Genomic DNA, 10,700 nt, shown 5'->3' with positions numbered 1-10,700 from the left:
CCTGCAAGACCACTTGCTCCTTTCGCTGGAACGGGCGCAGAAACATCCCCTCGTCTTGGGATGTCTAGAGACAGCACTAAATGGAAATGTTCATTAATCAGTTTTATCTATCCCCTGCCCCCACCGGAGCCCTTCTGCAGATTATTACACCCGATGTGTTGAATAAGCTTGGAAGGAGAGCTGCTAGTGGAACCGACTGCTCTGCGTCTGGAGGCAGACTGCTGGCTTCACTGTGACACTAGTAAAGTAAGCTAGACGTCTGAGGTGTTCCATATGCGGTTTAAGGTCCAAATAGTTCCAAAGGCTGTAGACAACATTGCTTATTCTGGCTTCTGCAGTTTAGTTTGGTCAGTGTGTAAATTATTCAAATGGCATGCATCTAAGCAAAGGCTTCTGTGAGGTTTTTTTTTAAAGCCCCTTAAAAGAAACACAATTAGGGACATGGATATTTTTTGGATCACACCTTTTCCCAAGGACATAGTGGAAGATTTGTGTTCACTGTCTGCAAGAATACACTGATCAGCCACAACATCAAAACCACTGACAGATGAAGTGAATAAAATCAATCATGTTTTTACAATGCAATGTTCTGTGGGGAAACCTTGGGTTCCAGCAATTGCGGATGTTCTTTGACACGCATCACCCACCTAAACATTGCAGACCAAATACACCAAATGCACTGGAATAAGCAAAATCCAACCTCCCACCAGGTGCGGCTTCCACCTGTCAGTGGAAGGAACACAGGACCTCAGGGAGCATTTTGTGCTCACCGGCACTGGAATGTCGGATTCTTTGGGTCCTGTCCATTGAGGGTAGGACCTCCGATGTGGAGGCCACACGCGGCGAGAGGGTGGATTCATCTTACTCATCCCACTGAGTCTGGGTCAGGTTGGAAGTCTGCAGGCCGTTGTTGTGGTCCCTGAGACATTCCTGAGCTGTGGGGAGGCTGCTGCTGACAGTGGTTTTAATGTTGTGACTGCTCGGTGTATACTCTTGTACGCTTCTGTAGCTTTTCACAGTCAGGTATTATTTTCACTAAAATAATACTTGTCACAGAATATTTATTATTTGCACATATGACAACGAATTAACACAATGACAGTCAATGAACAGACATTTGAATGTGGAAAATACAGGAAAGACAGTATTTAATAAAAATGAAATATGTGCCCTTGTGATTGAGGTCTGTTTGTGACCGTGTGTGAATGCATCCTGTTCAGTGTGCAGAGGAGCTGGCACTGGCGTGGCCTTCAGAACCGCACACGTACTCTCCATGAGTAGTTTGTAAGAACTTTGTCTTTTTTCTTCACAATACAGGTGTATGTGCCTTCGTTGATGGCGTTGGCCACGATGGTGATGTGGTCGTCTTTCAAGGAGATGTAGTTTGGGTGAGAGAACTCCAGCAGCTCTCCATCCTTATACCAGCTGAAACCGAAGTCAGACATTAGACGGTGCCCAGTGAAATAGTATTGTAACATCACTGTGATTGGGTGCGCGATACTCACTATACTTTGCCTTTCTTTGATGCTATTTTCTTCCCACAACGAAAAGTGAGCTTCTTGCCCTCGACGACGAGCTTGTGTTTGGTCCTCGGGGGTGTCGGGGTGGGAGCCACAGTGGGGAAAGGAAACTCTAAAGAGCAATGAGTGGAGACACGTGATGAGTTGATGTTCCAAAATAAGACAAAGATCAGTGCAAAGTTTGCTGAGAAACAAAAAAGAAAAGATAATCCTATACCACAGTTTATTTCATAGTCCAGAGATGTCACAGCCTTCCCCCACAAACACCTTGCAGAAACACTGACTGCTGTCAAATAATTTTGATACAAACCCTATTTTGTCGGACACTTAATAGGCTTTTCACAACCCTTGACCTGCTGGCGCTGCGGCTGTCCTATCAATATAATATCTGCCATCTGGTCTCTGACAAACACAAAAGGCCGCCTTGTGATCAACTTGAAGTCTGCTTAAAAAGCAGTCACTCTCGTTAATGCCGCAAAAATCCAAATTGACCTTGTGTGTCTCTAACCCTCAATCCACAGTCTGAAATTCCAGCGGTTTGGAGTCACTCAGGAATTTTCCACAGCCGTACAACGTCTCCCAATCAACAATGAGGAACAGATTACTGTGAGCCAGGAATCGTATCCTCTTGCCTCTTTCCACACTGTCCCTTGTTGCTGACAAAAATCTCAGAAAGCCACAACAATCTATGGGCTGTGATGGTTAAGAGGAGCCATTTCCTGTTGTGCAACAAGAGACGTCCCACAGTAAACCTAAAGAGGCTTAGGCTGTCGTTCTGCTGATGTGTTATCAACGCTTAGCGTAGACAGCCAACGACCAAGGGGTACCTGCTCTCCTCTGTCAGTGCACTGGGTCAAGACACACATCGCCTACCTGGGGACGCTGATATTCTCCGGATCTAAGCACAAACTCCACCAGTGGCAAAAGTAATCTCCCATCCAATCACATTCTTGAAAACCCCCATCGCAGCTCTGCATGGCTGGACCTGTTGGCTCCTGTTGCTCCATTGGCAAACGGTTCACAGCAGCTCCTTGCGCTGCTCAATGGAGAGCAAACTTTTTTTCCCCCCCTGGACTGCTGCTCCTTTCTGCTGCTGCGTCTTACCATAACAGAAATCACAGCTGGAGGGGCAGTGCTTCTGCATCAGCTTGCGCTTGCTGTCGCAATAGCCTTTCCTAGCCCAGGCTGGACAGATGAATAAACGGTCCAAACATCCTGGAGGAGAGGGGGAGACTGAGTGAGTAGGAGGAGGAGGATCAGACAACAGCTCTCAGTCAGCAGCAAAAGAATTTGGATCCCTGATTTGCTTTTTGCTCCAGTGAAAATGACTCACCATAATACACGCTAATAATGACTCATGAGTAGTTTATACAATATTCATTAATGCCACGTTGGCTTTCAGTGTCAGACCAACACTGTGGTCTACTTTATGGTGAACAAAACTGGGTCATAGGTTTTGTATGTCTGGTTCTTTTATCTAGATGTAATTCTTCAAATGCTGAGGTCAGACTACACAATATTTTTTCCTTTCAAAATAGTCACTGCGATAAAGCCGTCACTTCTTGAATTCTTGCCCTAACTCGCCGAGAGCTATCGCAGACTACACCTTGGACCCCAACCAATCATTGCTTGCCATCTTTCATGATATGCAGATGATCAGGAAGGTGGTGCTAACCAACATCAGTCCTCTTTCTCTTCAGCATGTTTAAAGTTTAACAAGAAGTTGTCAAACTGGGCAATAAAAAGCAAAACAGCTCTGGTGCTGATCTTTTTTGTCAGGATGTCATGAGGCTTTTCAGATGCTGCATCAATATTCTCTTCACTGTGACAGAAAAAGCAAGATAACATGAACAACGCATTTTTATTCAAGACACCTGACATCTGTCAGGTAAGGCCATCAGATCTGTCATGTAGTCTAATTCCAGCTTTAGAAGTAGATTTGCTGTTCAGAGCTTGACAGTGTTTTCCATCTATTCAGTGGTTAACCTTTTGGATAAATGTCCTCAAAACTAAACCATTTGTCTTTCACTTTGTACTCCAAGATATCCCATATACTGAATGACTGATAATGTCCCATTTGAATGGTCCCTACCAAGAATGGTAGGGATTGTGAACGTACCGTAGAGACGATGCAAACCCCACACCTCATCCTGTGTGATTAGCTTCCGTCCTGTCAGAGTCGCATTCAGGTGCATTATAGCCTTCGGGTCCATGGAGTGCATGAGTCCAAGGACGTGGCCAATTTCATGAGTTGCCACATGGACAAGATCCGTTAGCCAAACCCCTGCAACATAGAGAGGCCTACTGTTGGTTATTTTTTCTTTCAGTTGCTGTGCACCCCATGAGCTGTCCAGTACAGAATCTGCTGTATGGGCCATCACCTTATGAGTTAAATATAGCAGTTTGATAAAGACACATGCCTTTCTTCCAGCTAAAGCGCATGTTTCCCAGAATCCAGTATTCGTGGTCGTCAAAGTGGATCTCACCAGTTGGTGGGAAGAATGCATGAGCCAATTCTCCTGTGATACCATCGAAACAATGGTGCAAGTAGGACTGGAGACAGTCTGTGTGGTTGACGGGGTAGAAGCCTGCCAAGCCAGAGAGACAGACACATACTTCAGAGCTGAGGAGGGAAACCCTCACTCCATTAGTTCTGCTCCGTGTAGACCACAGACAACAGATGAATTACAAAAGACAGCGCTTTTTCTTCAGCCTTCAGGATGACAACTATTCCTCTAACTGTCACTGAGAATTTATGCAGGACCCTGGAGTTTGTACCCAAAGGGACAGATAAAGCATCATTTAGACTGCTTCACCAGGAGCTGACGTATGGAAGTTGTTAAGCCTTTATTTTTTTCATTTAGAATTATGAATCAGGCTGAATATAAGCTTGGTAATATAGCTGCGGCAGTGTGATTTAATAAGTTTGGAGGCAAAGACATTTCTGCGATGACAGCATAGAGAGAAAAACAGTAATGACAAGGCAGAAGACTGGAGCTCAGAAGCCAAGGAACATCTGTTGCAGATTGATGCAGCCGCATGCAGAGTACCTACCAATCTTAATATCTGCCTCTTGGTCAGCTGGCACCTCTCTGAAGCTGAACGGTGAGACGTCGCTCCACATGCCAAAAGCCTTGGCAATGCCTCGACGTGTGTCACTGGCATTTATCAAGTTTGTTGGGAAGGAGAGCAACCTGCTCAGAAACAGCAGCATTATGTAGTTAATACTAGTCTCAACACACATTCCTCAACAGAAGAGGATTCTGCCAAAACATAATGGCTACTGTTCAGACAGACCAGAATTCCCACAAGCACTTCAAGTACAGCTCTATTACTAAGACTTCATGTTCACTTTTATCTGAGCTAAGGTTAGACTGATATGGATAGTTAGTAAGTGATGATCAGATTGCCTACTGTTCACTTAAGTTTGTTGGATGACCAAAACCCAGTGATCAAGCCACTGTAGTTCACCTCAGTCTTCTTATAAAAGTCTTTCTGGAATCATTGTTATACAGCTAAGAATAATTACAGGGTGGGTGTGAGAGTTCAGCACTCTATGCTCCTCCTTGACAAACAAAAGCAGAGAGCTCTGCAAGGTGATCACTGCCAGATGATGCACTTTGAACTTTTGCGGGTCCTACAGGCTTCAGTGGTCATCTTGACTGACACGAGATGAGAAATATTGACTAGCTCTTCAATTTGGGGTAAATAATTCTATTAAGGTGCGACTAACCCACTCCGACAACAGTCTGATTTCTTTCTCTCGACCTACTTCAACTGAAAAATATCAGTGCTTGCGTTGTCTTGCCAAAATCAACATCACTACAACTCTTTCTGGTGTTTTGTCAAAGGATTTGTTTTCATTTTCCCATTTTCTGCAACTGTGCTGTGGCTGTTGTGCTGACTAGAGGAATAAGTGCAAAGGAGTACTTGTATGTTAGCTTGAACTTGTCCCATTTAAGCTGCTCTGGGGTGAGAGTGTAGCGCTTGTTCCTGGAGAGGTGTAGCACTTGTGAGCGGGCCTCTTTGCGGATCCCAATGAGCAACACAGTGGTGTAAGCTTCTTCCTTGGACAAAGAAAAGCCTTTAATTAATTACCTCTCATGGAAGTGAAGTTAGGAACTGAACCTTGAGGCATCTGAAGCTGCTGCTGTGTTCTAATCTAAAGATGATCAGTATGAATTAGGCTTCCAAAGGAATTAATAAGACAAATGAATCAACATCAATGCATATTACAAGCCCTGGAAAGGATCTGACTTTAAAAGCTGCCTGCATTAAACTCCACTTGTTATCCTGACGGTTACAATTCTGTTATTTGCAGTATCTTGCATCTTAACGTTATGTATTTGATTTTCATGCAAGGGCATTCCAGCTCATGGAAACGGGATGTGGTCAGCAGTAAAAGTGCTTTCCATACGTAAAGTATGATCCATTTAACAGATAGGCTGTGTCTGATGTGTCTCTGGGGATGGGCAACATCAACTCCAAGTGATCACACATGGATTCGATGTTATTTTATAGCCTTGAAAGGCTTCTATGGGTGCGTTACATTTTAGTGCTTTCATAAATATTCTTTGAGTGAAGATAAGTTGTGGTTTGCCTTGGCTGTGATATTCCACAACATTGATCACACCAGTTGATGAAATCTATAACTTTTTATGGAGATGAGTTTCAGTAGTAAATCTGCTTTCCAACACTTTTAAGTCATTTGGGCCCATTTTGTGTTTGAGAGCGAGAAGGCTTCCTGTCCAAACTGATAAAATTTAAGAGACATTAAAACTGAAAAAACTGCTGAAGACACATACAGCTTGCCCACGTAGTCAATTTTGAGTCTTGATTCCAAACTTACTTAACTTTTAACCTGAAATATGTGCTTGGAACTCACAAGCAACCAAAGCAGACAACACAGAGAGTGGCCAGGTGTGTGGAGGTGTGTTTGACATCAAAGTACAAACTTTGAACTTATGTCTCAAGCTCTCTTGTTTTCATTGCTCTCACAGCTGAGTGAAAAACCACGAATACCCTCTGCGAGAGAGTGTCTGAATGTCTGTGCCATTCTCTGTTTGTATGATTGGCTGCGTTGAGACTGACACACAAAGAAAAGAGTCCTCCAAGAGACATCAGGGAAGCAGTAGGATGCAGCCAAGAGGAGGCTCTGAGTTTCAGTATGCTTCATAAAAGTGTCTGTCAGATCATCCAAAAGCACTGAAACGTCCTCCACCTTTCTGAACAGTGACTGTGTCTCCGAAACAGAAATGTGCTGCCAATTTATGCAACTACTGCAGCTATCACACCTCCACAGACAGCTTTTTTTTTTTTAAATTTTTAATTTTTCACACTACAGTCTCAAACTCATGTTTTGAGTGAACAGCAAGAATTCCTTTAAGGAGAGACAGAAAAGTTTTTTCTTGTGAGTCTGATTAATTTAAATATAGCCTTGGCAACGAACATTAGTCTTTGTTTGAACTGGCTAAAACTGGTCGACCTATGGAACCTCAGCTCCACTGGGGATATAATACAGACGATGGAGAGCAAATTTCAAAGCCACTCCCTTGACTTTGTATTCTACACCCTATCCTCAAGTTCCTGTTTCTGCCTCACGCAGTCAAGACAAATAGATCCAGTACTTCCTTCATTTCCTTACCAAAATAGTGAAAAAGGGGCAGGCAGTCTGGTCGACTGTCCCACACTGCTGTCTTGAATGAACTTGACATCTCATGCGCTCATGATAAAATCTTATGTTTCTGTATTGCATTAAATGTACTGGTCAATGTTTTGTACAACACTTGCTTCCCTGACCTCATCACACACTGCGGTCTTGTGTTCAGTGATTTATGAGGTGTTTAATGTAGCGAGGCCAGCTCAGGTCTTTCTGCGTCATGTCTTGTTATATTCACTGCAAATCTAATCTCACACTTTGGCACAAACAGAAATGAACAATAAACCATGAGGGCCGAAACAAGTGCTCTAGACTAAATCTTGAAGCCAGTGGTGAACGCTGACTCCGAGGGCAAAACATCTGAGGACAAATCCCAGAAAATGGAGTCTGGAAGAGTTTAAGCTCAGTCCCAGAGACAGTTCAAACATGGATTATGATTTCCATCCTCAGTTTCGGAAAGATTCAACAGTGTCTGTTTTCTGTTTAGAATTCAAAACGCACACTTTTACTCAACATGCACCTTGAAGCTACTTAACAAACTGAAGACGAGAATTAGGTGAAACATTCTGAACATACAGGCTGATAGAGTATGATGTTAATATTATAGAGTAATATAGAAATACCTTTTGTACTTTATCCTGTTACATGACTACATGTGAATCACATAAATACAGCATTATTTTCAGTATGCATAAAAAACCCAGAAAATGCTCTTTGACTGCATTTTGACTTAACTTTATATACTCTAATGTGTCCTTTCCTTATGCTGTGATTTGATTTGGTGACATGCAAGAAGCTTATCTAATGCTGTTATGTAATCCTCAACAGCAGTCTTCTTGACTGACACATAATGAGAGTGTGTGGCAAAGGAAATGACACGAAACTATCCCGCAGGCTCTGTATCACAGTGGGTGGGTGGCAGTGACAGAAGTAGTGTGGAGGAACATATTTATCCAATTCACGGAATAAGTTACTGTGTTGGCATCCATTCCACACCATAACCTCATTATGGTATTCCTCTAACGTTTCCACCTTAACCCAACATTAATTGAATTTGATGCATATTGCCATGTGTAAGCTAATTGAATGATTTCATCTAATGATGTCCAACTAATTATACGTTTTAAGAAACTGGAGAAATGATTGAAATTGCACAGACAGTGGCTCCCTATTAAAAGCTGGGAATTCCTGTATAATAATAGTGAAAGATTATGTGAGATGGTCTTCAGGACAATCTTTTACTGACTGTCAATCGTATAGGCTACAGCTTGTATAACTTGTATGATTATTTTTGTGAATTCGTGGTATAAAGTATCTTTGTGTAGTATCACTCTATTTCAATATAACTTGAAGGACAGTAGAAGTGAGACCATTTATTTACAGAAAGTTAATTACTGTTTCAAATAAGTGCTACCCACAATATACTGTACATACCGAATTGAAAAACAGCGTATAGTACTTAAAATATATATCAAGCTAAGGCACTCATCATACGCAGCTTGACACAAACCCAGGGCAAACATTAAGTCGCACAATTTTGAATGGAGTTTGGTGTTTTGTGAAACGACAATGGAAACAACTTACTTATGTAACTTAATAATTACAAACCAGACAATATGTTGGTGTCGCAGAGCTGCGATGGCAGCTCCTATATGTCATAAAGCTTTCACAACATACCTCCAACCTCCAAGAGGGAAACGCTGTGCTTTGCTGCATCCCTGCGAGCAGAAGACCGAGCAGCGCAGCAGCCAGCAGAGGAGCGCAGCCCCAGTCGCCTCTGCTCGGTAAACTTCTAGGAATCTGACAGCACACCATGGCTGCGATATCACACCTCCAGGAAAAATAAGAAAACACAATCCCTCAGCGAAGACTACATATGTTTACCATCTATGCTCGTGCGAATACTACTTCCTGGCCATTGCACGCTTCGGTTATGTGTTACTACTTGGGTAGCTTGTGGTGCTGTGTGCGGCAGCGCAGTCCAGCCTGCGGACCGGGTGGTGAGAGCAGTGCAGACTGCATCAGTTCTGCTCTGCTGTCCTCTGCACAGTGCGCCTGCCAGAGAGTTGGTTTCATATTACTGTAGATGGGGCAGGGGGTCAGTGTCGAGACAATCTAATGAAAACCAAACGCACCCTGCCCATCAAACCACTTGTTGCAACCGCTAGAGCTCTCAGTTAGAGCAGGATCAGATGGCTTATATTGAACATGATTCTATGAAGTTTATGTAATGCTGTGTCTGGAAAAAAAAAAGTAGTTTAGTCTTCTCCTTGTCTGCACTGAGGCACGCGCCGACTCTTTCCGGGCAGGTCAGGAAACAAATCAGAAAACAAAAACAGTCATTCTGGACTGTTGCATTTTATTCTGTCATCCGCCTTGTTTACTCCAAACGACCCAGGACACCAAACAAAATCAAATTCAGCTTGTTACAACATAAAACGCTGTGGTTTGCCGGTTAAATAGCTGTATTTTCCTTTCCCAACATTTTTTTTTAGAGTTTTGAAAAGTTTTAAAACTTTCAAGTTGTTTCTCCTCACGCTAACATCTGTGTGATTTTAACGCTGCGCTGGCCACAGAGTGTATGCAGATTGTGTGGGATGGCATGACAAAGTTGATCTACTTTGCAGTACTGACAGTTGTAGTAAATGACTTTGGGCTGCATGGGACCGAGATGATCTTGCCTCACCGTTTGTGCACACCAGTGCCTTCTGCGTGGGCAGTCTTGGCCCACAGTGTTAGGCGCACATGGACTGCAGCTGGAATGTGGGTTATAGTGATGGTTGGGTGAAAATGTGCTCTTTGAGAATTTGGGCCTAAAACCTAATAAAATAAGTTAAATTTTTGGGGGAAGAAAATAGAACAATGAGCTGATAAGACATGATTATTATTTGGACCAGGATGGTCAAAGTCAGGCTCTTTTTCAGGAGGGTTTTATGTGTTAAATAAAACATTCCCCCAATTACTCTGTTGCCCTATGGTGTGACCCTGGGCATCATTTCAGAGTCCTGAAATATTGTTGATACCATAAGTGATTCCTTTACAAAAAGTGAGTTTGAACTTCCCTTTTCATCTGATCATTTACAATATGAAACAAATCAAGACTTTGGAGTCTAACCCAACAGAAGGCTTTGGTGAACTAACGGTAATTCATGGGCATTTTTCACAGTAGTTTGACATGTATTAGCAGGAAAAGTACAGGTATAATTAGTAACTTCAGGGTGCATATCATGTTTTGGGTTTTGTGTGTTGACTGATTGGCCTGATTTATGGAACACTTACATGGGACAGAGTCACCTTTAACTGAGTTTAACGACACTTGATCTTTTCCTGAATGCGACAAGTCAAATGTCTGCAGGTGTTTTTCCACACAGGAAAATCACAGTTGCACCCCCACCTGCTTAACAACATCTTCTGTCACCTTCCATTTTCTTTCCAAACAAAGAAAGAAGCAGCAGTTCCACTTTTCTCTCTTTTTTCTTGGGCATTCGGTATTTTATTTTTTGTTTTGACTGTCTTCACAG

At 42.7% G+C, this 10,700-nt stretch overlaps 1 protein-coding gene across 4 annotated transcripts; it reads right to left on the bottom strand.

Moving 5' to 3' along the window:
* Positions 1–1,044: 1,044 nt before the first annotated feature.
* On the bottom strand, positions 1,045–9,514 carry mmp23ba (matrix metallopeptidase 23ba). 4 transcript variants are annotated; one of them, XM_046396566.1, is made up of 9 exons: positions 9,125–9,319; positions 8,857–8,996; positions 5,451–5,587; positions 4,575–4,714; positions 3,941–4,108; positions 3,640–3,804; positions 2,625–2,735; positions 1,506–1,632; positions 1,045–1,425 (listed from the first exon to the last, which is right to left on the bottom strand). In XM_046396566.1, the coding sequence occupies exons 2-9, from the start codon at positions 8,992–8,994 to the stop codon at positions 1,251–1,253; spliced, it is 1,161 nt and encodes a 386-aa protein (XP_046252522.1). In that variant the 5' UTR covers positions 8,995–8,996; positions 9,125–9,319; the 3' UTR covers positions 1,045–1,250. The 4 variants fall into 4 exon arrangements, 3 of the variants coding, with proteins under 3 accessions (XP_046252522.1, XP_046252521.1, XP_046252523.1); XM_046396565.1 differs by having other exon boundaries at positions 8,857–9,317; XR_006844066.1 differs by having other exon boundaries at positions 1,416–1,425; positions 2,394–2,735; positions 8,857–9,514.
* Between the last annotated feature and the right edge of the window lie 1,186 nt (positions 9,515–10,700).

The sequence above is a fragment of the Scatophagus argus genome, chromosome 8 (assembly GCF_020382885.2).
Source record: "Scatophagus argus isolate fScaArg1 chromosome 8, fScaArg1.pri, whole genome shotgun sequence".
NCBI classification, from domain to species: domain Eukaryota; kingdom Metazoa; phylum Chordata; class Actinopteri; family Scatophagidae; genus Scatophagus; species Scatophagus argus.
The sequence above is the reverse complement of the archived record's forward strand: the minus strand, read 5'-3'. Positions and strand labels throughout refer to the sequence as shown.